Here is a 27421-nt window from a genome sequence, read left to right on the forward strand (position 1 = left end):
AAATACAATGATCATAAGAAATAACGTTAAAAACCCTAAGGACGCTAATTTCCCAAAGTGCAAGCAGAAAGAGCAAACATTCTCATCGCACAGGGACGCACTGCATCAAGCCGAGACGCTGCTGCAAACCAGTCCCACGTCACCCCCGAGCCCAACACCGCGGCGGCAGGGACTCCCGCAGGTACACTTCCGGCGTCGTCGGGGGCCGCCAGAGCCGGAAGTCTCGCGAGAGTAGCCGCCGGGCCGCGGAGACTCCTGATAGGCAGGTGGCGGGCATGGCCCTGCCTTGGGCTTCCGGGAGCCGGATGGACCGACTGCTGGAGCGCGACGTGTGTGAGCTCGTTCGGCGGGTCACTGGCCTGCGGGACCAGGCGGACCCCAACTTCCGACTGGCGCTGGACTTCGTGTGGTCCAACTTCAGGTGTGGGGTCGCGGCTGCGGGCCGGCGGGCGGGCGGGCGGGGGGAGGGGGGTGCGGCCTCCTGGGAGCCGCCAGCTGCTGCTGTGCCTCGGTCTCTCCGAAGTGCCCTTGCGAGAAACGTGCTTTGAAAACGGAGTCAGCTGTTGATTGATTCTGCTTTCACTGCACATCAAAAGTATTTTTTTAATTGCTGAGAAAATGAATATTAAGTCTCAGCAACTCCTCTCTTCTTGCTCAGGCCGCTTGCAGATTTCCCCGATTCTGTGTCCTCTTTTCGCATAAAACAAACTCAGGTTCTACTACTGAGCAACACGTAGCATGCCCAGTAAAATTCTCCTTGAACACGGAGCAGTTTGTCAAAGTCTGCGATCTTGATTTATAAGCCCAGACATGAGTATCTTTCTAGTTTGTGAGGATACAGACCTCTCAAGTTCATGGAAAGCATGCAACTGTCCAAAATCACAAGTGCAATATTTAGTTGTAACCTATAATGATTCATCAGTCATGGAACTCAAAAAGTAATTGTGTCTTAAAAATTTTTCTCATACTTCTAGCGGCAGGAGGCAGGTGTTTATGTTTGAGTTGGTAAAGAATTAAGATGTTGCATGGTATAATAACAGTAGCAAAAGCATATCTATCACCAGGAGAAAAAGGTGTCTTTTACGTTGTATTACAACTACTTAAGGTTATTCCCAAGTGTTCTTTATTATTACATTAACGACAGTCTTTGATCCCACTGCTGATGTTTAGGTTCTATTGTTTATGTGTATGAGTGATTTGCCTTTATGTACATGCGTGTGTGTGTGTGTGTGTGTGTGTGTGTGTGTGTGTGCCATTGCCATGTGTGTGCCCGTGGAGACCAGAAGAAGGTAGCTGCCTTGGAACTGGAGTTATAGACAGTTGTGGGTGCTGTGAATGGAAACTGGGTCTCCCGGAAGAATGGCAAGAGCTCTTAACCTCTGAGCCATCTCTCCAGACCCTTACCAAAGCTTTTTAAATATTTGGTAATTGTACTTGAATATGCTTGCTTTTCTTTGTATTTCATTTTGTGTGTTTAAAACACAGAATTACTCAGAGGATGGGTGTTAAGACTTCCGCAGGACTTCTCTCTTATATTGAAAAGACAAAGAAAAGCCAGGCATAATGATGCATGCCTGTCATTGCAGCACTCGGGTGGCTCAGGCAGGAGGATTGCTGTGAGTTGCAGGCTATCCTTAGCTTCCCAGTGAGTGCCGAGCCACATAACAAGACCTATCAAAAACCCTAGGAAACTTTGTTATACTGAACGTGGGATCTGGAGAACAGGGTTGTGAGGAGTATCGGGCATGTGTAGGAATGCAGAGAGCTATGGCTCAAGCATGCTTGAGCTATATGGCAGAACTGGCATTAAAAATTGCATTTATCTTCACCAGATTTCATCGTTTCTTGGATGTCAACAGTCACAAGATACAAAAAACAATAGAAGGGTATGTTGAGTCTCTGTATATCTGCATATATTCATTTATTAATGTGTTTTCATCAAGATCCTTTGCTATCAGTTGATTTTTTAAAAAATATTTTAGGATTTATGAAAAATTCACCATTCATTCTGACCTCGGCAAAGCTGCTATTTGGAAGAGAGTAACCACAGAGTTTCTCAATACGTCACTCCCCGGTGTGGAGAAAACAAAGGTGAGCCTTCAGGTGTGTGCTCTCCTTCAGGCGTGTGCTCTCCTTCAGGCGTGTACTCTGTGCTGTGTTCGTTCTTTCCGTGCTGTGTTTGTTCTCTGCGGTGCGGTTATCATCAGCTCGACATCTCTTCCAGACATCCCCTGGCTGGAATATGTTAGCTGTTGCCTCAGATTTGCTGTGAAGTGAGCAACGTGCTCTTGTTCTCTCTTCTCACTTGGTATTTGCTGCCGTTATGAAATCTGCGGTTGATATAGCTTACAACATTGCCTGGTTGCCTTAAACTTTTCAGATAGCACCTGCTACATCCCAAATGTCAGGAGCCCCAAGGTCTCCCTTAGGTGCAGTGATTTGCTACAAGAACTCTCAGAATTTCGAAGTCTGGTGTTTTCATTGTTGAGGTTTATTACCATTTACAAATATAGACTGCAGTCATGAGAGACTGTGGAGGTGAATAGAGCAGAAACAAGCACGTATGTGATAGACTGTGCCTTGAGTTTGTGTGAGTTTACTCTGTAAGGCTCACCCAAGACAAAACTACCTAATGCTGTACTGTCTCAGAATGTTAAGTGAGTCTTGGTTGGTGAAATTGAGATTACATCATTTGTTTGCTAGAATGAGGATGTGTGTGTGTGTTTGTGTTTGTGTGTTCTTGCGTGCTCTCCCTTATTTTTGTTGTTGGTGTTTACTATGTCTTTTGAGAATTTCCTACAATGAGTTTTGACCATGTTCACCCCACACCAAATCCTCCCAGATTCATCCCTACCCACCCAATTTTGTGTCCTATTTTATTTTGACCCATCAAAGCTAATTTTTAAAAATAATTTGTTTAGTTTTATATCATATGCATTGGTGTTTTGCCTGATGTATGTCTGTGTGAGGGTGTCAGATCTTGTTGTTGCCATGTGGGTGCTGCAAATTGAACCCAGGTCCTCTGGAAGAGCAGTCAGTGCTCTTAACTGCTTAGCCATCTGAATCCCCCCATCAAATCTAGTTGTGCTGTCTGTATAGTCGTGGGTGTGTGGCCTTCCACTGGAACATGGTCACCCTGCTAGCAATACTCCTAAGGCAGTGGTAGTGTACAGTCCTTTAATCCCAGCACCTGGGAGGCAGAGGTAGGCAGATCTCTGGGTTCAAGACCCACCTGATCTACAAAGCATGTTCCAGGACAGCCAGAGCCAGAGATATTACACAAAAAAACCCTGTCATGGAAAACCATAGAGAAAAGAAAAGAAATAGAGAACCAGACTTAATGCCATTTAGATTTCATATCTGTGTAAACATTTCGACTGTGAAGAACGTTTAGAGATAAGAATTTATTGGATGGTAACTCATGTTTTTTGAAACAAGTATAGTGCGAGTATAAATTAGTCTCTCCTGCTCGGTCTACTCTGAGAAACGCTCACGAGCCATCCTCACTTTCTTTTTACAGATGGATACTCATTATTCCATACTGTCCCTCCTCCTGTGTCTGTGTGATTCTCCTTCCAACAGCAGCTATGTGGAGATGCCAAGAGACAAAAAAGTGGGTATGTTATCAGACACAGAGTGTTGTAATAAGAGCAGCAGGGCTGCGTCCCGCCACCCGGCTAGCTTTACCTGAAATAATTACACAGAAACTGTATTCTTTTAAACACTGTTTGGCCCATTAGTTTCAGCCTCTTATTGGCTAGCTCTTACATACATATTGATCTAACCCATTTCTAATATTCTGTGTAGCACCATGAGCTGGCTTACCAGGAAAGATCTTAACCTGCATCTGTCTGGAGTGGGAGAATCATGGCGACTCACTGACTCGGCTTCTTTCTCCCAGCATCCTGTTCTGTCTACTCCGCCTACCTAATTTTCTGTCCTATTAAAGGGCTAAGGCAGTTTCTTTATTTAACCAATGAAATTAACTCCTCCATCAACAGAGTGATTTCATTTCCTAGTAATTGTTTGGATTTTTATTGAAAGTTGTAGGAAATCCTTGGCAGGGCTACACAGAGAAGCCCTATCTTGAAAACCAAAAAATTTTAAAATCGGGAAATTAAATTATTTCTGTTGCTTTGGATGGACTTGGAAAATTTCACTTAAAATGTAAGATCTGTGCTCTTGGAGAGATGGCTCAGTGGTTAAGAGCACTGACTGCTCTTCCTTTTTTTTTTTTTTTTGGTTTTTTGAGACAGGGTTTCTCTGTGGTTTTGGAGCCTGTCCTGGAACTAGCTCTTGTAGACCAGGCTGGTCTCGAACTCACAGAGATCCGCCTGCCTCTGCCTCCCGAGTGCTGGGATTAAAGGCATGCGCCACCAACGCCCGGCCTCTGACTACTCTTCCTGAGGTCCTGATTTCGATTCCCGGCAACCACAAGGTGGTTCACAACCATCTGTAATGAGATTTGGTGCCCTTTTCTGACATAAAGGCATACATGCAGGTAGAACTTTTTATGGTGAATTAATTGAAGTGATAAAAGATACGTTAAATTTGGATTTATTGTTTCTCTCTTTTTTCTTTCTTTTTTCTCTTTTTAAGACAAAGTTTCACACACACCAAACTGGCTTCAAGCTCACTATGTAGGCAAGGGTGGCCTTGAATTTCCTTAAGTTCAAGGATTACAGGTGTTTGCTGCTGTGCCCAGCTAATGCAGTATTAAAGAGCCAGCCTATGGCTTCGTGCATGCGAGGCAAACATCAGACACTGTCCCAGTCAGAAGTATCTCAATATTTGTTAACATGGTTTTTTGAAAGTATTTTGAGTTTCATGTACATTTCTTTTCCTGTAGTTTTGTTGTGCTTGGGATTTTGTTGGTTTTTTTTTCTGCCAGATATTTATGATAAAGCTAACGAGGTTCCTTTGTTAAATTTTAGAAAAGAAAGATGATTTTGACTAGGGGAAATACTTGATGGAAGGTGAAGAGATTGACCTTCGTCCAGATGTCGACACACCAGTAAGTGGCTGCGGTTTTGACACTGCACATTATAAGTACATGCCCATTAGGCAGCAGTAGTCTTAGTGTGTCTCTCTGCCATAGAACATGCTATTTAAACAGGACTTCTCTTCACTAAGCCAGTGAGTTTGGCTTCTCAGGTAAACCTTAGTGGCAAACCTGAATACCTGAGTTGGATAGAGAAAAGCAACTTGTGCAAATTGTCCTCTTATCGGCACGTGTGAGCCATGGTGAGCAGCTCATTTTTGTGTCTGCATAATACTCAGTCTCACTGAGTAAAATTTAATAAAGTCATGCTTTAAAAATTAACTATGGAAGATTTATTAGGATTTTGGGCCAAATCAATGTATGTCAATACAGTTTACAGATTGGTGTGTTTTTAAACGGAAGAAAAAAAGAAAACTTCTCAGGTTACAGTACCCTTTTCTAGAACAGAAATGTGTAGATAGGTCAGTGCAATAAATGTACCCAGTGACTGATCACGTTTAGTTCCTACTGTACTGTAGGTCAAAGAATAGCTGTACCCAGTGACTGATCACGTTTAGTTCCTACTGTACTGTACTATTGGTCAAGAAAATTGAAAAGCAAAACTTACTCTCATAGACACTGCCTCAAAGAAATAGTGTATGCTGGATTCTTTAGAATTTAGAATTATTTCTTGCTATTTCTAGTCTCAGAAATTTGAATTTACATATCCACAAAAAAATAAAACTGATGAAGTTCAAACTAGGAAAAACTGAGTTTTCTGTAGTCTTCATGACTGACTCACGGACACTTTCGTTTGCACTCTGTCCTTCCTTGTCACCTGTTAGTCTCGCTAGGTCTCTGTTCTGAGATTCGCCTTCATCTGCATTACTTACATACATGTAGATGTCATACTTCAGTCTTGATTTTTATCACCTCAAACTATTCTATTCCCATTATGGAAACTTTGAAAAGACAAAATTTTATTTGGCTTTTGCTTCTCTATGGAACTATTCATTGTTTTTACAACTAAGTCACTGTAATTGCCACAGCCTCAAGATCTCTTTCTCCTTCACTCAGAACTGGTCTGAAGACAGTGGTGATGAAGACGCACAGCAGCCCTTGAGCAGAGAAGACTCAGGGATACAGGTAGACAGGACCCCATTGGAGGAACAAGACCCCAGCAGGAAGGGAGGACGTCAAGTTGCCTAGGAAGGTATTCTACATGGCTGAGGGCTGGTTTCGTCTCACTAAAGGTCTCAAGTGACAGGTTTAAGACTGCTGGTGTTGATGAGACTGTTGATAAGCCCTGACAAGTAACAGGTTTAAGACTGACAGCATTGATGAGGCTGTTGATAAGCCCTGACATTGTTAACGAACCCTAAACTGTCTTAAGTGCATCCCTAAGAAGTAGCACTGTAGCTTTTATCTCTTATATCACTTCAAATAAGAAAAACAGCACTATGAAATGTAGAATGTAGGGTTTTTCTAAATTTTTATTATTATTTTATGTGGGGGTGTTCTTTGTTCCTCTGTGTACCATGTGTATGCCTGGTATCCAGAGGTCAGAGGAGGGTATCAGAGCCCCTAGAACTGGAGTTACAGATGGTTGTGATTCACCGTATGGGTGCTGGGGGTCACTCGGGTCTTCTGCAAGTGTAACCAGTGTCCTTAACCACTGAGTCTTCACTCCAGCTCTGAAAGACAGGTTTTCAGAAGTAGTTCTAACTGCCTAGTCTGAATATTCTCTTTGTTGTTATTGTGAAACCTCTCTCAGCAAGAGGAGAAAGAGGAGAGTTTATGTTTTACTCGAATGCTTATCTTTTTGTCAGTGAGCAACATGAATTGGTAGAAATTCTAGGAAACTGGAAGATTCTAAAGTCATCCTATTGTACATATCTTGTCAGCTTTTCTCTGATTCCCAGTTTTATTTCCTCTTTCCTGTCAGCTAGTTTTAACACTTGTTCTACTGTGTTTGCTGTCCATATGTGCCATTGTTTCTGCATTGTGAAACATGTTGGCTGGTGTGTTAAATTCCATGATTACCAGTAACTTGTCTCTGACCTTTCCTTAGGTCTCTCTCCTGAGACTCGCCCACATTGGTATGAGACTTTCCTTCCTCTGTTCTTAAACTTCCTGAAGTGTGGAAGGTGCAGTTTCATGATCTCATCTCATGTTCCCTTTTGATAGGCCTCAAGTTACCTGCACAGTCTGAACTTGTGTGAGAATTTGACTGTGATCCACGTTCCTGCCCCCTTAGTCTCCTAAGTGTTGGATTAGGTCTGCTCCTCTGACTGGTTATTTAAAGACTCATGTTCTTGGTGACTTTTCTGTGTATTTCTTGATAACTGCTATTGTGTACTTGTTCCACTGGAGTTTAGTTTGTTTCTAGATAGGGTCTCTTTGTAACTTGAGCCCATCCTCGTCCCTCTTCCTCCTGAGTGCTGGGATTAGAGAAGTGTACCATCATGCCTAGCTTCATCTGGGTTTCCTATCTGTTGCCCTCTTCCCCAGAGCTCTTTTTTGTGTCTGTAAACGGAAACTGCTTGTTTGTTTCTTAGCCATCTGGACCCAAATAATCACACAAAACTTTATTAATTACAACACTGTTTGTCCTATTATCTCAAGCTTCTTAAGTAACTCTTACATCTTAAATTAACCCACTTCTATTAATCTGTGTATTACCACAAGGCAATACCTGTAAGGCCTACCTGTAAGGTCTCAGCTTGGCCTTCCCTTGGGCAGCTACATTTGATCTTGACTCTGCCTATTCTCTATATCTCTTCCAGCCTGACTATATTCTGCCTTGCCATAGGCCAAAGCAGCTGTATTTGTTAACCAATAAGAGCTGCATATATACAGAAGGACCTCCCTCATCAGGTGTCAGTTCTTAGGCCTTAGACATTTTGCAAATAGCTTTTACTCTTCTGACTTAGATAAAAAGAGAAACTGTTCTTTTAAAATAAAAAAAATCAAATGTGAATTTGAGCCACTGAAGAAGTGGCTGAGCACTTACTTAAGAGAGCTTGCTGCTCTTCCAGAGGACCTGAGTTCTAAGCATCCAGTGAACTGCTCACAACACCTGTAATCTAGCTCCACGGAATCCAGCACCCTCTTCAAGCTTCCCTGGGTACTGCAGATGCATGTGTGCACACACATACTCACACACACATGCACATACAAACATATACACACAAATATACATGCACATAAATAAAATTTAAAATCTTAAAAAACATTTCAGATGCTTAGTGTGTGGTCTTGGGATTTTTGCTTAAAACCAACATTTCCCTCTATTTCTATGTTTTATTACTGTTTCATTTGGGTATGGTTTTTGGTTTTATTTTTTGAGATTATAATATAATCGTATCATTTTTCCCTTCCCTTTCTCTCTACAAACCTTCCCTTTGTTCTCTTCCAAATCCATAGCTTTTTTTATTGTCATTACATATATAAATATAGCCTACTCTGTATGTTTCTTGTATGTGTGTTTCCAGGGCTAACCATTTAGGGGGTGACCAATTGATGTGCTCTTCCCTGGAGAAGACTACCCTCTCCAGCTCTCATCTCATTCTTTAATTGCTTAGAGTTCTGTGTGTGGGATTGAGGCCTCATGAGCTCTCTTGAATCCACATTAGCATGTTTGTTGGTGTTGTCCATGTTCAGGTCATATTTAGGCAGCCATGTTGGTGGGACTTTATGTATATATTTTCTGACATTCCTAGGAGACACAAACTCAAAGCAAACTTTCTCTTCTACAATGATCTCTGAGCCTTAGATGCAGTAGGCTTGTAGATGCATCAGTTGGGATTGAGCTCCACCGATCTGCCTTTGGCTGACTGTGGTTTTCTGTAGTGGTTTCCGTCTCTTGCAGAGAGGTTTCCCTGATGAGGGTGAAGACTGCACTCACCTGGCTAGAGCCTGGAAAGGATCACGTTTGGATTGTTAGGTCCGAGGTCTACTTCTTTATATGACACCAGGTTAAAGGATCTACTTACTGTCCAATAAGGCAGTTTTTCCAGCAGAATCATTGTTTGGTGGTTTTTGTCTTGATTGTGTATCAAGCTTTCATTTGTACTTTTTTACAGATCTTCTGTTTATTATTTTAGTGTTCGTCTACCCAGGAACAGACTTTTTTTTGGCTTTGTTGTTCTGTCGTAATACATAGCATACGTATTGCACTTTGTGAACTTAGACTCTTCCATGGACATTTAGAAGCAGTGTGTTAGACAAATCCAAGTCGATTTTTTGATTAGCTTAAATTTGTAGAGTTAGCTTGGGGAGGCCAACAATACCTCCATTGTTTCTAATTATATTAAACTTAGAAAAGTTAATTATTATTTGCTTGGGGGAATTAATCATAGAGCATTGTGAATGCTGAGTAAATGCTATGCCCTGAGCTATATTCCAGTCCTATGAAATTTTTGGGTTTTTTGTTTGCTTATTGGTAATATTCTTTTCTAAATTCTCAAGTATTCATCTAGTGATTTCTGCATGTGCTATAGTTTTTATTGCTGAGAATCTTGAGCAGTTTGTTTTGCTTTGTTTATATAGGGATAGGAGAATACTGTTGGTTTCTGCAGTTTGTCTGTTAGACATTCTTGGTAAATCTTCATCTTAAATTTGGTAGGTTTATTTATTTATTTATTTATTTATTTATTTATTTATTTATTTTTATGTAAGTGACTGGTATTAATCCGCAGACCTTCTAATTCTTAGACCTTGCATCATCTTTGTGACAGCACAGGTCAGCCCTCTCACTTACAGTCCAGGTAGGGGCCATGTGAAGTCCTCGTAGACAGGGACTCATCCCAAGTGAGCACTTCCCGTCACAAGATGAAAGGACCTAGCACACGATGAAAACTGATACCTAGACCACTTCTTCTAGCAGATGAGCCAGATAGCAGCATGTCGTCCATCAGTACTGGACAACCAGGCGCTCCCGGATCCCACACAGTCTGCATTTGCATTCCAATTTAGCTGCTGTCTGGTAAGCTAAACTTTTTGTTTAATATAATGATAAATGTTTAAAGTGATTTGTGATGTAATCAAGTCTGTCCTTGAATTGTAAGTTCGTTAAACAGCTGTAGTGGAGTGATGGAGGAAGGTCATTGGTTAATTAATAAAGAAACTGCTTGGCCCTGGTAGGTTAGAACATAGGTGGGTGGAGTAAACAGAACAGAATGCTGGGAGGAAGAGGAAGTGAGGTAAGACGCCTCAGACGGACACCATGCAGCTGCTCTTCAGGGCAGATGCGATGAAGCAAGCTGCCAGGTCAGACATGCTGAATCTTTCCTGGTAAGACTGGTGCTACACAGATTATTAGAGATGGGTTGATCAGGATATGAGAATTAGCCAGTAAGGGCTAGAGCTAATGGGCCAAGCAGTGTTTAAAAGAATACAGTTTGTATGTTTTTATTTTGGGGCATAAGCTAGCCAGGCGGCCAGGAGCTGGGTGGCAGGAAGCGGCCTGCAGCTCCCACAACAGTGGAGTACGTATGCAAGCATGCATCGTGTGGTGCTGGGAATGTGGTCGCTGGCCTTAGACACATGAGACACGCACAGTTTCGCTGAGCTGAGTCCTGCTCCCTTGAGCAGTTTGTAATTAGTATTGAGTACAGTGAAATTGCTTGATAGTCATATTTTTATTATCAGTGTAAGTGGACTGGTGTACGCTAATGTATATCTAGTATCCATTTTAATGTACTTTCTATAAAAATGCGCTGATTTTTTTGAAAAAAGCATTGCATAGTTTTAAGCGTTTGCTTATTGAATGATAAACAATTGTGATTGCTCTGACCATGCTTCACTAAAAAGTTTTCGGTGACTGTGGAGAATTAATGTGGAGTGCACTGAAGGCATTTCCTGTGTTTATTTGCTGATTGCTTTGTATAAAATTGCAGATATTCATTGAGGCAAGTAATGTTACCTAAAAATTTTTCTGTTGACCTTTTGGTGTTTGCTCTTTAATAGGGACCAACACCTGTACAGCAGTGATCCACTGTATGTTCCAGATGACAGGGTGGTGGTTACTGAGACACAGGTTATTCGTGGTAAGATCCATTAGCCTGGGAGATTTTATTATTGAGAAGTAAAATAATATTCTTTTGCTCTTAAGGGACTATAACCAAGAATTTCCACTTGCAGGCTAGAAACAGGCCTTAAAGATGAAGTTCAGACTTCAGATTTCACTGTGACAATTGTGTGATTTTGATATATTCTTTCCCATTTTAAATAATTTGGGATTGAGTTAGACCACCATTTTTGAATATCTCAATTCAAAGCAAGATTTACTGCTTAGTGCGTTGATCTGAAATGTGTCTGTGAGGGATGTCTGTACTAGTTCCCCAACACTATAAGTCCAATGCAGCCTATGATAGCCCTGGGCCCAGGGGCTCCTGCGAAGAGCTGTACTGCTCACATTCTGTCAGCATTCTGACTGTTGTAGACATGCAGTGGTCTCTTTGTATCCTCAGGAATGTAGGAGAGGTATGTGCGTGCTTGCGTGCCTGTTTGTATGTATATGTAGGGGTGACTGTTGAAGTCTGTTTGTTTGCTTGCTTGCTTGTTGAGACAGAGATTCTCTTTATGCTGCCCTCAAATTCACAGAGATCCTTCTTCCTCTGCCTCCCAAGTACTAGGATTAAAGGTGTGCACCACTGCCGCCCAGCTAACCGTTGAATTTGTAGAGTAATGTTGGAATATCTTGAGTCTTAGCTTAATTCCATGAAGTTTATGATCTTGTCATCAGGCTATTTTGTTTCCCAGTTCGGGTTTTCAAAATAAATTTCTCAGCCATACTTTTAGTGACGGTTTTAGTAAAATTCGAGTATATTGATATTTTTATTTCATTTCAGGTTACTTTCAGGGGTAAAAAAGCTGTTTATATTTCAGTTGATAGATGGAAAGGTAACTGTGAGAAACAATATTATCGTAGCTCATTTGACACATGTAAGTATTTGTATTTATTGTCACTTAAAAATTATAACTAAGCAGTATTTTAAATGGTAATATAACTTTAGAACATTATACAATATCACATTTATTGAATATAGTAAAAACTCTAAAAATCAAAATTAAGTCGTGCATCATTGCAGGGCTTAGCCGGTTCTTGAGTATTATTTGTAACATTTAAGTTTCATTTCATTCTCTCCTTTCTTTAATCTGTACTGGGAAAGCTGTATAGTGTAGTGACTTTTCCTGTACTTCCTGTGTGTTTCTAAAAGGTGTAAGTCGTAATTGACCTTCATTGTGTCTTTTGAATATGAGCTAAACTCGTCATGTTATTCTGTCCTGTACCAAAGTTTTAAACAGTCTTTTTCAGTGTAAGAGAGGTTAATGTAAACATCTGTGGAAGATGAGATATGAATAATTATACCTGGCTTTTGTTGCAGAGCTGTTTGCGATCTGTGCTTGAGCAGATAGCAACATATGGCCAGGTTGTGTTTCGGCTCCAAGAGTTCATTGATGAAGTCATGGGGCACAGCTCTGAGAGCCTGTCACCCGGAAATGGCTCTGGACCTAAGAAGCCTCCTGAAGCTCCATTTAGAACGTACCAGGCGTTCATGTGGGCCCTCTACAAGTATTTCATCAACTTCAAGGAGGAGCTCGCAGAGTTTGAGAAGTGCATCATCAGTAGCGGTAGGGAAATTTCATTTAATTCATAAGCTATCTAATTTGTTTTAAATATTATTGAAGTTATTTATTTTTGATAAAAGGTTTCAAAATTATATTGCAAATCAGTAATCCTCATGAATTTTAAAATTCATTTTAAAAGTCATTTAGGGTAGGGGAGTTAGCTCAGCTGATAAAGGTATTTGCCACCAAACTTTACAACCTGAGTCCAGTCTGTAGGCATGCATGATGGAGAAAACCAGTTCCTGTGGTCTATGTCCTGCCTCCACATGTTCCCTATGGCACACATATCTACCTACCTCCCCCACCACCCATGCCCACGTGTAATACACATGCACACACACACACAAATATGTAAGTGCAACAAAAATGTAAAGTAATTTTGAAGCTGTCTTAAATTTTTATTTTTAAAAATTTGTCTCTCTAAAACATACAGAACAACTTCCCTTGAACAGTTTTTCTTGCTCTAGGTCCCCCTCCCAAGACAAACAGCTTCTTGTGCACCCTTTTAGTGGCTACTGTGTGTGCATATGAGAGCTCCCATATTTCTTTTTACAAAAAAACTGTTTTGTTTCATACTGTAGCCCAGTTTTCCCTTCTGTTGTTATCACTGTAGCTGCAATGATTATCACATATACACTATAGTAATTACACATATGTGTAATGGAATTAATAGGTAAGAGAATATATATAATCATATGTGGTTTCTGCTAGATTTTTATGTATTTCTCTACATTTAAATATAGGTACATTTGTGCTCTTTGAGCAGGATCTTGTTTTATGTTACTAAACAAATTTGTTCTTCACGAATATGAAAGGTATAAGTGGTCAACCAGTGTATGGCTTTTTTTTCCATCTTTAATTTTCTATTTTATTATTAGTACTTTTTTTTTTAACTAAAGACTGAGTAGCACAAGAGTTCCTGTGTTCCCTTGTTTCTCTCAGTGATAAAATTTTCCATAATTATAGAATCAGCTAGGACACCCAAATGTCCCAGCAGCACAGTAGCCAGACCGCAGGCCCAGCAGTATGGGGCAGCGTAGTGCCGTTGTGACGTGCTGCTCTGCCACACGGATAGACCTGAACAACTGCGCTGATGTTCAAGAACTTGACTGTGCCCCTCTTTGTAGCTTCCTTGCCCCTCACTGAACTAGGCTTGTGGTAGGGGAGTTTGTGTATAGTGTATAGTGTAGTGATGTGGCAAGCAGGCCTGCTTTCCTGCCGTCTGGCTAGATTATGCCCCGAAATAACAACACACAAACTATATTCATATAAACACTGCCTGGCCCATTATATCTAGCCTCTTCTTGGCTAACTCTCATATCTTGCTTAACCCATTTCTAATAATCTGTGTAGCACCACGAGGTGGTGTCTTACTGGGAAAGATTCAACATGTCTGACCAGGCGGCTGGCTCCATCGTGTCTGCCCAGAGAGGAGAAGCATGGCTATTGTCTCATTTCCCTCTTCCTCCCAGCATTCTGTTCTGTCTACTCCACCCAGCTAAGGGCTGGCCTATCAAATGGTCCAAGGCAGTTTCTTTATTAACCAATGAAATCAACACAAAAAGAAGACCCTCCCACATCAATATAGTGTGATTTTAGTTTATGCTCTTTTAAGTGAAGTTGAGTACCTTTCCGTTACATTAAAAGTCATTGTCTTTCCTTTTCTGAGATCTGTCAGTTACCTTATACATTATTTTTGTCTGAATTATCTTTTCCTCGTCTTATTGGAGTTTCTTCTTTAAGGAAGATGTAATGTTAAAGATACAGTATTATGATATGATGCTAAAACTTTCCTTCCTCCATTTGGCTACGCCTTGCCTTATGTCAAAGAAATAATATTATTGGCATTGTTATTATATGTTGGTTACAGATGTTTTTCTTTGCTGTTGTGTGTGTGTGTGTGTGTGTGTGTGTGTGTATATATATATATATATATATATATATATGTTGTTTGATTTATATAACAGATACCATGATAACACTTGCAATTGTTGTGAACAAGTTGGCCCCTCGATTGGCTCAGCTAAAAGTCCTGCACAAAGTGTTCAGTACTGGAGTATCAAAAGTCCCTCCTGACACTCAGAATGTCGTCCGGGCATCTCACCTGCTTAACACCCTCTACAAGGCCATTCTTGAATATGACAATGTGGGAGAAGTCTCTGAACAAACGGTATATTGTATTTCCTTATCTGAAGTGCACGATAAAAAGGTAGTAGAGAGCCTGTCCTAATTCCTTGATAAATGAGGTTTAAGTCATGGTATGCCAGACAGTTTTTCAAAGTTTTACAGTTAGCTTCCAAATTAATGTCTGACTTATTAGTTTTAATTACAAACAAGAGAAGGAAAAAAAAAAAAACAAAAACAGAAGTATGGCTTCCTCTTCCCAGTTGACCCCTTATCAGTTTGACAGACAGACACATCACTATTTAACCATGACCATTTTGTTCTTGTTTATCCCTAGCATCTCATGTTATTGTCACAATATGAAACAGTATAACTTTAAAAGTTTGTTCCCTTTAAAACAAACATCCAAAATCTCTTAACTTTGGTCTCTTTGTGTATGATCAGAAATAAGCTACTTCTTATTCCAAAAGAGAAGAACAAGGGCACAGGGATAATCTGAACAATGTAAAATCCAGCTCTTAACTTTACAGTAAACCCTGTGGCTCAGTGCCCTGCATCTGGGATTCAGTTACAGTTCTCTGGGCTCCAAAGAGCATGGGCCTCTCTAGCTCTTGGGTTGTCCATTTAAAGCACACAGCTCATCTCATAGGTTCAAGTTAGCTTCACTTACAGCTGCTACTGTGCTTGGTAGCTGTCCCTCTGTCCTGGCATCTCTGGTATGCTGGGATCTCTACCGGCTGCACCTTCACCAATGGGCTCCTGCCATCTCTGCCTTCGGGGACTCTGACCCTACCACAAACTCTGTCCATCCTGCAGCCTTTACTATAGCAGAGGCTATACCATCACTAATGGCCTCTCCTTGCTTCTGTGGTGCAAGTCTCAGCTACTCTTCATGTCCTCCTCATACCTTTAAAGCCAGTACATCCTTACATGGTGCCAAGTTCAGCTGCCAGCGTTCAGTATAACCCTAGCCCTCATCCTTAGGTCTCGCTCCTGTTCTCTAGGTGGAAACAGTGCGGCCCTACCTACAGACTGTAGATGAATGGATCGTGCATGGACACCTGTGGGATGGTGCAAGGGAGTTCATCATACAGAGGTGAGGATTGTGTTGAGTCCAGGGGATGCGGGTGTGACACCACATCAAAACTGAATCTTCGGGGAGTTTCCCACAGAACCGAGAGAGTGGTTGGTGATAGAGGTGTACTGCTACCATAACACAGGCTCACTCTGCAGCATCTTTAGAAAGATGCCAGGTCCCAACCAATGAGTTCTATAGCCGTTTACATCTTCTCATAGTAGTTTATACTTCTCCTATAAGATGAACAACTATTTCATTCTAAGTCATGAACGTATGACAGTAGTATAGGATTTTAAGGCATTTATTTCTTAAAATAAGCAGCATATTATCTTCTTAACACTTAATAAAACAAATATCTTAATCCATTTATAACAATTTCCCTCTAGTTGACTCCTCTAAACTCATAAACTGCAATGGAAAACTTTGTAATGTTTTAAAGGGAACTAAATAGTCATATTCTGTTTAATTCCAATTCAGGAAAATATTTCACTTAAATTTGATTTAACTTGAGAGTATTATTTTTGTATATCAAACAGAATGAGGTTCAATGAAAACTACTCTTATTATTCCTGAAGATCATTTTACTAACATTGATATTATTGCTCAATTCCCCAGACTAAAAGTAGACTGCTGTTTTAAAGGAACATAAATTAACACTTAAAATTCTTTTGATTCTCCATAGGAACAAAAATGTTCCAGTAAACCACAGAGACTTCTGGTATGCAACATACACACTGTACAGTGTGTCAGAAAAGACGGAAAACAAAGAGAAAATGAGTGACAATGCCAGTGCCAGTTCTGGCAGTGACCAGGGTCCCTCCAGCTGGCAGCACACCATGGTGTCCTTCCTCAAGCCTGTCCTGAAGCAGATCATAATGGCTGGCAAGTCCATGCAGCTGCTGAAGAACCTGAACTGTGCTGAGGGCTCTGCATGCCAGGCAGCAGCCAGAGGTAGCCTGTTCTTTCTGTCCGTGTCCCTTTGGCTGGTCTCACTGTCCCACTCACCGTTGTTGTCCCCAGACATGGACCAAAGCTGTCTGTTTATGTCAGTGGGACTTAGCACCTGCTTCTTTGTTGGTCTGGTTTGGTTTTTTGAGACAGGGTTTCTCCTCTAGCCCTAGAACTCACTCTGGCTGGTTTGGAATTCAGAGATTCTCCTGCCTCTGCTTCCCAAGTGCTAGGATTAAAGGTGTTGGCTGTCATGGTGTCTCACTCATACATCACCCTGGGTTTTTTTTTTTTTTTATAATAATAGTTTTCTTTTAAAATTTCATACTTCTATGCAATATATTTTACATCCATTTATCTCTGAATCTTCCCCGTTCAGCTCTTCCTTGGGTTCCCCCAGCACATCTTCTTCCCAATTTTGTGTTCTGTTAGTATTGCTTTTGTAACCCACTAAGTCCTATTAGTTCTGCTCATCGGCCCATGGGTATGGGCACCCTAACACTGACCACACCCCTCAGTAACCATTGGCCTTCGGCAGCTCATCCACTCAGAGTGTGATTTCGGGAGCCTCTCCCTCAGTTTAGCTGGTGGGTTTCATGCAGGTAACCGCTGCTCCTGTGAGTTGATAATTGCGGGGCCATGTCATGTCACGTAATTTGCATCCTTTAGCTCTTACGTTCGCTCCTCCCCTCTTTCTGGAAGCTCTCTGAGCCATGGGGCAGAGAGGTGAGATTGACACCGATGTCCCATCAGTGGCTGAGCACATGTCACATTGGACAGTTAAGAGTCCTACCCACTGCCAGAGAACCTGGACAACAGTGAGGACCCTAAGAGAGACATACATGATCTCCTGAGTAAATTGGGAGCCTGGGGACCATGGGAGAGGGTTGAAGGGAAGGGGAGCAGAGAAAAATGTAGAGCTCAATAAAAGTCAATAAAAAAGATGAAATCCAAATCCAATATACTACCAAAGAAGAGTTCTACCCTGAGGAAAAAGAAGCTTATTTGACCAAGGTTGAGATAGATCTTTGGTGTTGTGATTTTTGTCAGCTTAACACAAGCTAGAGTCATTTGAGAAATGGTCTCTAACTTAAGAAAGCTCATTCATGTGATTGTTTGTATACAAGTCTGTGGGACTCTTATTATTATCATTAATGATTGACACAGCACACATGGTCCTGATTTGTGGAAGAATGCAGACTGAGGAAGCCATGGGGAACAAACCAGTGAGCAGCATTCCGCCATAGCTTCTGCTTCAGTTCTTGCCTTGAGCCCCCTTCATGATGTACTACAGCTATAACCTAAATAAACCCTTTTGTTTCCAAGTTCTGGTCATGGTATTTAACACAGCAGTAGAAACCCTAACCAAGGCATATGAGTATAAACAAAAATGTTTACAAGGCACTTTGGCAGCATGGCTATTTAGCACAACAAATGGTAGTTCCTCATTGGACCTGTGGGTCTCTGACCAGGTTTACAGTGCCAGCATGAATGGCTTCCTGTGGAGCAGGCCTCAGATCACCCAAAGGCAGTTGGCTAGCCACACAGACTTTATGCTGCTGTTGTACCACTGTGCATGTTGCATAGCTTGTTTTCCCCAGCACCCTGGACGGCCCCTCCTGCCGCCCTAACAGCTAGTTTGAGATTGGTTTCAATATGTCCACATGCAAAGTCTGTGGTGTCTTCAGAAGTGGGGGCCTTGCCATTCAGTTGAATGACCACCAGCAATGGTAATCTGTGTCACCATGGTTGAATTCTCTGCCGTTTCTTTTTGTTCTTGCAAATATAATTTCCATTTGATTTTATTTGTTCTGTTCTTCTGTCCTATGACTCCATGGGCTTTGAGTGGAGGTTATGGGGCAGCACCAGCAGTTTAAATCATGGAGTGTTTTGGTTCTCTAGGGCTTCATGAGATAGTTTCCTGACCACCTAGCTATGGGTGGCACAGGCCACACAGAAATGCAGTTTGTCCCTGGTGGTGGTGGCCTCTGCCCTTTGTTTTATGTGTATGAGTGTTTTGCTTGCTAATTGATGTCTGTGTACTACATGTATGCCTGGTGCCCCAAGAGGTCAGAAATCGGTCTTGGGTTCCCTGAATTAGAAACTGAGCCTGGATCCTCTGTTAGAACAAGTACTTTAGCCAATAAGCTGTTAACTCTCCAGTGCCCCCAGTCTTCCTAATGACCTTGTCCTTGTCCTCTGGCACACACTGGCTGTGGTTCATAGTAAGTTGGCCATGGTCCCACTGTTTGTCCTTTTGGTCCAAGATAGAGCCCGTATCTGACAGTGGAACCAGCGCCTCTGGCATTTTCACTGTGGTACAATTTTGCTTTTAGATGGGCCCTGGCAAGTCTGAACTTGGTAATTCAGTTCATGTAATGCTCAGACTTTGAAGGACTATTTTAAACTGTTGTAAAAATACAATTTAAGTAATTTAAAGCTTTAGAAGCTGGCTGAAAGATCTTGAATGGGGTCCACATTGTTTTTAATCAACGCAGTGCTCTATCTTATTTTTTCCATATCTACCTTATATATTTTTGCTTTGTGAAAGATTTCCTTTTTAACTAACTAAGTATAATGAGTTTCACTGGGCCAGTGCTAGGAGTGTTTTTTTTTTTCAAATTATATTGACTTCCTTAAACAGTATGGTAGTAATTTAAGTTTAAGTACTTTTCTTCAAGTATTATCCTGTTCAGATTAAAATTAGCTTTTATAGCAGGATAGGTGATGAGAAATGTTTCGGTTTAACTGAGACTGAAAAGTGGTTTGGCTGTACTGTAAAGATAAAAGTGAAACAAAAACAGTGATAGACTTTCATGGATGAGGGAAACTCTCAGGCTCTATAGGTACGAAATTCCTTCTTTTTTTTTTTTAGTTAATGCCAGGTCTTAGTTTGACTTGTTGCCCTCCACTTTTCTTTTTTTAATTGAGCTCGACATTTTTTTAAGTTATAAAAAATTTTATTTTCAATAGATGCCTTTTAATCATTAAATAATTTGATCAGTATCCATACATGATTTACTGCCTTATAAACACAAGAAAATACTTATGTTCTCAGTTAGATGTGAAAAATAAAAATCATGCCTAGGAAGAAATATATGCAAGAGAAAAATGCCAAAATTTTTCTTATGAGGAAACTCAAGAGGCTATGAGGTGAAGATTAAATTCTTTCTAGACAAAGGTATATTTGTAGTTTTTTACTAAATTTATTAAGAATGTTTCTTCTTCATTTTGACAATAATTTTTAAAATATATTGAAATCTTCATGGAAAAAATAAAAATACAAAATCATTCTTGTTCAAGTACTAGACTATTTATTCAAGTCTCATCTTCATGAAAGAAAAGTAGGATTTTATTAAATTTTATTGGTTTTCTAAAAACTTTAATAATTGTTAAATATATTAGGAGAAGACTATAAAATTCTTCTAATTCTCTGGCTCTTATATCCTCTCAAAAAATAAAATAATTTTAAAAAATCACTTTCCTGGAAGGCAGTGAGAAACTGACCCACAGAATTAAAGGGAAATATTTTCTGCATATAAGAACATCATTGTCTCATGACTGTATTAAACAAAAAGCTACTTAGGGATTTTTATATATTTGTAGTAACTTAAAACATTATGAAAATTTATTTAGTCTAAAAGGGGTTTTAGATTCTGGGAAATATAAATATGAACTTTGTAAATATATATCTCAATTTTTTAATAGAATATATATATTTTTATTTTTCCATTCAAAAATTTCCACTTCCTCTCCTCCTCCCATTCACTTCCCTCCTCTTCCTCCTCCGTCCCACTCCAGCCTTAACAGAGAGCAGGGTACCCTGCCCTTTGGGAAGTCCAGGGCCCTCCCCCCTCCATCCAGGCCTAGGAAGGTGTGTATCCAAATAGACTAGGGTCCCAAAATTCCAGTACATGCAGGAGAAACAAATCCCAGTGCTTTTATCAATGGCTTCTCAGTCAGCCCCCATTGTCAGCCACATTCAGAGAGTCTGGTTTGATCACATCTTGTTTAGTCCCAGTCCAGCTGGATTTGGTGAGCTCCCATTAGATCAGACACACTGTCTTAGTGGGTGTACCAGCCCCTCATGGTTGGTCCTGACTTCCTTGCTCATCTTCTCCCTCCTTCTGCTCTTCAACTGGACCTTGGGAGCTCAGTCCAGTGCTCTGATGTGGGTCTCTGTCTCTATCTCCATCCATCGTTGAATGAAGTTTCTATGGTTATACTCAAGATAATCATCAGTGTGATTATGGGGCAAGGCCAGTTCAGGCGCCCTCTCCTCTGCTGCCCAAGGGCCTAGCTGGGGACATCCACGTGGACACCTGGGATCCTCTCTAGAGCCAAGTCTCTTGCCAATCCTAAAATGGCTCCCTTAATGTAGATATCTTCTTCCCTGCTCCTGTATCTGCTCTTCCTCCATCTCAGCCCTCCCACTCCCTTAAGCTCTCCCCAATCGTTCCCTTCTCACTTCTCTCTCCCCCCTCCCCTTCCTCCAACCCCATCCTCAGCCCTACTCCCACCCCCATGCTACCAACTTTTGCCCAGCATTCTTGTGTGCTTCCAGTTTCTAGGGGAAAATCTATATATGTTTTTCTTTGGGCTCACCTTGGTATTTGGCTTCTCTAGGCTTGTGAACTATAGGCCAATGTCCTTTGTTTATGGCTAGAGTCCACTAGTGAGTGAGTACATACCATATTCATCTTTTTGGGTCTGGGTTATCTCACTCAGGATAGTGTTTTCTATTTCCATCCATTTGCATGCAAAATTCAAGAAGTCATTGTTTTTTACTGCTGAATAGTACTCTAATGTGTAATTCCACACTTTCTTTATCCATTCTTCCATTGAGGGGCATCTAGGTTTTTTCCAGGTTCTGGCTATTACAAACAATGCTGCTATGAACATAGTTGAACAAATGCTTTTATAGTATGATTGGGAATCTCTTGGTTATATTTCCAAGAGTGGTATTGCTGGATTCTGAGGTAGGTTGACTCCCAGTTTCCTGAGAAACCGCCACAATGATTTCCAAAGTTGTTGCACAAGTCACAAGTTTACATTCCCCCTAGCAATGGATGAATGTTCCCGTTACTCCACATCTTCTCCAGCAAAGGCTATCGTTGGTGTTTTTGATTAGCCATTCTGACAGGTGTAACATGGTATCTCAAAGTTGTTTTGATTTGCATTTTCCTGATCACTAAGGAAGTTGAACATGACCTTAAGTGTCTTTTGGCCATTTAAACTTCTTCTGTTAATAATTCTCTGTTCAGTTCAGTACCTTATTTTTTAATTGGGTTATTTAAAATTTTAATGTCTAGTTTCTTGAGTTCTTTATATATTTTGGAGATCAGAACTTTGTCCTTTGTGGGATTGGTGAAGATCTCCCATTCAACAGGATGTCTTTATGACAAATGACTGTGTCCTTTGCTTTACAGAAGCTTCTCAGTTTCAGGAGGTCTCATTTATTCACTGTTGTTCTTAATTGTCTGTGCTACTGGGGTTATACGTAGGAGGTCATCTCTCTGCCCATGTGTTGCAGTCTACTTCCCACGTCTTCTTCTATGAGGTTCAGTGTGGTCGGATTTATATTGAGGTCTTTAGTCCATTTGGACTTGAGTTTTGTGCATGGCGATAGATATGGATCTATTTTCATTCTTCTACAGGTTGACATCCAGTTATGCCAGCACCATTTGTTGACGATGCTTTCACTTCCTTGGTTAGTGTTACCCCAAGATACTTTGTGTTATTTGTGGCTATCGTGAAAGGTGATATTTCTCTGATTTCCCTCTCTGCTTCTTTATCCTTTGTGTATAGGAGGGCTACCGATTTTTTTTTTTTTTTTTAGTTGATCTTATAACCTCCCACATCACTGAAGGTGTTTATCAGCTGTAGGAGTTCTTTGGTAGAGTTTTTGGGGTCACTGATGTACACTATCATATCTTCTGCAAATAACGAAAGTTTGACTTCTTCCTTTCCAATTCGAATCCCCCTTGATCTCCTTATGTTGTCTTATTGCTATTGCTAGAACTTCAAGCACTATGTTGAAGAGATATGGAGAGAGTGGACAGCCTTGTCTTGTTCCTGATTTTAGTGGAATGGCTTTGAGTTTCTCTCCATTTAATTTGATATTAGCTGCTAGTTTGCTGTATATTGTTTTTATTATATGTAGATATGATCCTTCTATCCCTAATTTCTCCAATGCCTTTTAATAAAGGGGTGTTGAATTATTTCAAAAATTTTTTTGGCATTTAATGAAATGATCATATGGTTTTTTTCTTTCAGTTTATTTATATGATGGATTACATTGATAGATGTTCGTATGTTGAAACAACCCTGCATCTCTGGGATGAAGCCTACTTCAGCATAATAGATATTTTTGTTGTTGTTGTTGTGTTCTTGAATTTGTTTTGCCAGCATTTTATTGAGAATTTTGCATCCATTTTCATGAGTGAGATTGGTCTGTAATTTTCTTTCTTGATTGAGTCTTTGTGGTTTTGGTATCAGGGTAACTGTAGCTTCATAAAAAGAATTTGGCAATGACTCTTCTGTTTCTATTATGTGAAACACATTAAGGAGTATAGGTATCAGCTCTTCTTGGAAGTTCTGGTAGAATTCTGCATTAAAACCATCAGGTCCTGGGCTTTTTTTGGTTGGGAGTTTTTTTATGAGAGCTTCTATTTCCTCATGACTTGTAGGTCTGTTTAAATTGTTCACCTGGTCTTGATTTAATTTTGGTATATGGTACTTATCTAAAAAAAATGTCCATTTCTTTTATATTTTCCAACTTTGTGGCATACAGGCTTTTGTAGTAAGACCTAATGATTCTCTGAATTTCCTCAGTGTCTGTTGTTATGTCCCCTTTTTCATTTCTGATCTTGTTATTTTGTGTGTTCTCTCTGCCTTTTGATTAGTTTGGATAGGGGTGTGTCAATCTTGTAGATTTTCTCCAAGAACCAGCTCTTTATTTTATTTTATTTTTTTTTTGGTTTTTCGAGACAGGGTTTCTCTGTGGTTTTGAAGTCTGTCCTGGAACTAGCTCTTGTAGACCAGGCTGGTCTCGAACTCACAGAGATCCGCCTGCTTCTGCCTCCCGAGTGCTGGGATTAAAGGTGTGTGCCACCACCGCCCGGCTTGTTTCATTGATTCTTCAGATTGTTTTCTGTGTTTCTATTTTGTTGATTTAAGCCCTCAGTTTGAATATTTCCAGTCTTCTCCTCCTGGGTAAGTCTGCTTCTTTTTTTTTATAGAGATTTCAGGTGTGCTGTTAAGTCTCTAATGTGAGCTTTCTCCGTTTTCTTTATGTGGGCACTTAGTGATATGAACTTTCCTCTTAGCACTGCTTTCATAGTGTTCTATAGGTTTAGGTATGTTGTGTCTTTATTTTCATTGAATTCAAGGAAGACTTTAATTTCTTTCTTTATTTCTTCCTTGACCCAGGGGTGGTTCAGTAGTTGACTGTTCAGTCCCCATGAGTTTGTAGGCTTTCTGGGGGTAGAATTGTTGTTAATTCTAACTTTATTCCATGGTGATCCGATAAGACACAGGTGGTTACTCCAATTTTTTTTTTTTTGTATCTATGGATGTTTGCTTTCTTACCGATTATGTGATCAATTTTTGAGATGTTCCATGAGATGCTGAGAAGAAGGTATATTCTTTCCTATTTGGGTGGAATGTTCTATAGATGTCTGTTAAGTCCATTTGTTAGTTCTCCTATTTCTCTGTTAGGTTTCTGTCTGGTTTACCTGTCCATTGGTGAGAATGGAGTGTTGAAATCTCCTACTATTAGTGTGTGCTGTTTGATATGCTTTGAATTTTAGTAATGCTTCTTTTACATATGTGGGTGCTTTTACATTAGGGGCATAGATATTCAGGATTGAGACTTCATCCTGATGAATTGTTCCTTTTATGAGTATAAAGTGTTCATCTCCATCTCTTCTGATTGATTTTAGTTTGAAGTCAATTTTGTTATATATTAGTATAGCCACACCCGCTTGTTTCTTAGGTACATTTGAATAGAAAATTTTTTTCCAATCCTTTACTCTGAGATAATGTCTGTCTTTGTGGTTGAGGTGTGTTTCTTGTAAACAGCAGAATGTTGGATCCTGTTTTCCCTTCTCTTAACCTGTGCCTTTTTATAGGTGAATTGAGTCCATTGATAATTAAGTGATATTAATGACCAGTGGTTGTTAACTCTGTTTTGTTGTTGTTGTTGTTTTGTTTTGTTTTGGTGGTAGAGTTTGTGTGTTTCCCTTCTTTGAGTTGTGCTGTTGGAGGGTTGTTAGATGTCTGTGTTATTATGGATATTGTTGGCTTCCTTGGGTTGTGGTTTTCCTTCTAGTACTTTCTATAAGGCTGGGTTTGTGGCTATGTATTGTTTAAATATGTTTTTATCCTGGAATATTTTTTTTTTTCTCCATCAATGGTAAAAGAAAGCTTTGCTGGGTATAGTAGTCTGGGCTTGTATTCATGGTCTTTTAATGTCTGCAGCACATCTATCCAAGACCTTCTGGCTTTCATGGTTTCCCTAGAGAAGTCAGGTGTTATTGTGATAGGTTTATCTTTTTATGTTACTTGACCTTTATCCTTTGCAGCTCTTAATATTCTTTTTTTTTAAGATTTATTTATTTATTTATTTATTTATTTATTATTTATACAACATTCTGCCTCCATGTATGCCCGCATGCCAGAGGAGGGCGCCAGATCTCAGTACAGATGGTTGTGAGCCACCATGTGGTTGCTGGGAATTGAACTCAGGACCTCTGGAAGAACAGCCAGTGTTCTTAACCTCTGAGCCATCTCTCCAGCCGTTTATTCTGTATGTTTTGTGTTTTGAATTTTGCTGTTTTTTTTTTTTTTTTGATCCAGTCTATTTGGTGTTCCATATGCTTCTTGTATTCTTGTACCTTCATAGGAATATCCTTCTTTAGGTTGGGAAAGTTTTTTTCTATAATTTTGTTGAACATATTTTCTGGGCCTTTGAGCTGTAATTCTCCTTCTTCTACCCCTATTATTCTTAGGTTTAGTCTTTTTCATGGTTTCCCAGATTTGCTGGATGTTTTGTGTTAAGAATTAGTTATATTTGCTGTTTTCTTTGGTCAATGAGTTTATTTCCTCTATAGTATCTTCTGTGTCTGAGATTCTTTCTTCTATCTCTTGTATTCTGTTGTTCCTTTTCATTTACCCAGATTTTCCATATCCAGCCTTCCTTCGGTTTGTGTTTTCTTCATTGCCTCCATTTCAGTTTTCAAGTCTTGAACTGCTTCCTTTTCTTGTTTGATTGCTTTTTCTTGGTTTTCTTGGGTATCTTTTAGGGATTTATTCATTTCTTCTAACTTTTTAATTAGTCTTCTCATCCATTTCTTTAATGGAGTTTTTCACATCCTGTTTAATGGTCCCTATCACTTTCATAATGTTACATTTAAAGTTGATTGCTTCTACTACTTCTGTTGTATGTTCTCTGGATTCTGGTGTTATCATGTTGCTTTTCAGGTTGTTGGAGGAATTCTTGCATTGGCACCTGCCCATCCCTTCCTTCAGCTGCGGTCAGGAGAGTCTTGGCGACTTGGTTCGATCTTTGCTGTGGCCAGCTGTATACTTGGGGGTTTTTCTTGTTCTGCCCTCTCTTAAGTCCCCTCAGCACTGGAGTTGGCTCTCAGATCTACTCCTCCCTGAAGTAGGCTGTGGTGGTGTGGATCTACGGACCCCACGGATGAAAAGGAATGCTTGGGGGCAAGATGGGATAAGATAAATAGAGAAAGCCAGAAGCCAGGGAGAAGCCCCACTGAATGGCCGGAAAGTTTAGGGGACTGGAGGGTGCCTGTACTCCATTCCCAGGGTGCTGGGCGGGCACACACTTACTTGGTACTGGATGTGAGCTCTGCATTTTTCTCGGCTCCCCTCCCTGCCTTTCCCCTTGCCCCTTCAATCCCCCAAGGTCCCCATGCTCCCAACTTACTCATGATATCTTATCTTTTTCTGCTTCCCATGTACATTAGCTCTATGTAAGTCTCTCTTAGTGTCCTCATTGTTGTCTAAGTTCTCTGGGATTGTGATTTGTGGGCTGGTTTGCTTTGCTTTATGTTTAAAAACCATTTATGAGTGAGTACATGTGATAATTGTCTTTCTGTGTCTGGGATACCTCACTCAAAATAATGTTTTCTATCTCCATCCACTTTCCTGCAAAATTTAAGATGTTATTTTTTTTTTTTTTTCTGCTGTGTAGTACTCATCCATTGTGTAAATGTACCACATTTTTCTTATCCATTCTTCAGTCAAGGGGCATTTAGGTTGTTTCCAGGTTCTGGCTATGACAAACAATGCTGCAATGAACATAGTTGAGCACATGTCCTTGTGGCACGATTGAGCATCCTTTGGATATATACTCAAAAGTGGTATTACTGGGTCTTGAGGAAGGTTGTTTCCTAATTTTCTGAGAAATCGCCACGCTAACGTCCAAAGGGGCTGTACCAGTTTGCACTTCTACCAGCAATGCTGAAGTGTTCTCTTTCCCCACAACCTCTCCAGCATAAGTTGTCATCAGTTTTTTGATCTTAGCCATTCTTTCAGGTGTAAGATGGAATCTCAGAGTTGTTTTGATTTGCATTTCTCTGATGACTAAGGATGTTGAACATTTCCTTAAGTGTCTTTCATTCATTTTAGAT

The 27421-nt window shown here is 40.3% G+C and overlaps 1 protein-coding gene across 1 annotated transcript in view; it reads left to right on the forward strand.

The window, feature by feature from the left end:
• Nucleotides 1-275: 275 nt before the first annotated feature.
• LOC130887230 (gamma-tubulin complex component 5-like) overlaps nt 276-27421 on the forward strand; it is a 42127-nt gene continuing 14981 nt past the window's right edge. The window contains 14 exon segments of the mRNA XM_057789520.1: nt 276-421; nt 1833-1886; nt 1983-2091; nt 3521-3617; nt 4935-5014; nt 6059-6187; nt 9886-9968; nt 10952-11044; nt 11809-11929; nt 12373-12619; nt 14584-14786; nt 15725-15740; nt 15743-15836; nt 16501-16769. Coding sequence (XP_057645503.1) covers nt 276-421; nt 1833-1886; nt 1983-2091; nt 3521-3617; nt 4935-5014; nt 6059-6187; nt 9886-9968; nt 10952-11044; nt 11809-11929; nt 12373-12619; nt 14584-14786; nt 15725-15740; nt 15743-15836; nt 16501-16769 — 1741 coding nt within the window.

This window comes from Chionomys nivalis, chromosome 15 (genome assembly GCF_950005125.1).
Source record: "Chionomys nivalis chromosome 15, mChiNiv1.1, whole genome shotgun sequence".
In the NCBI taxonomy this organism is placed as follows: domain Eukaryota; kingdom Metazoa; phylum Chordata; class Mammalia; order Rodentia; family Cricetidae; genus Chionomys; species Chionomys nivalis.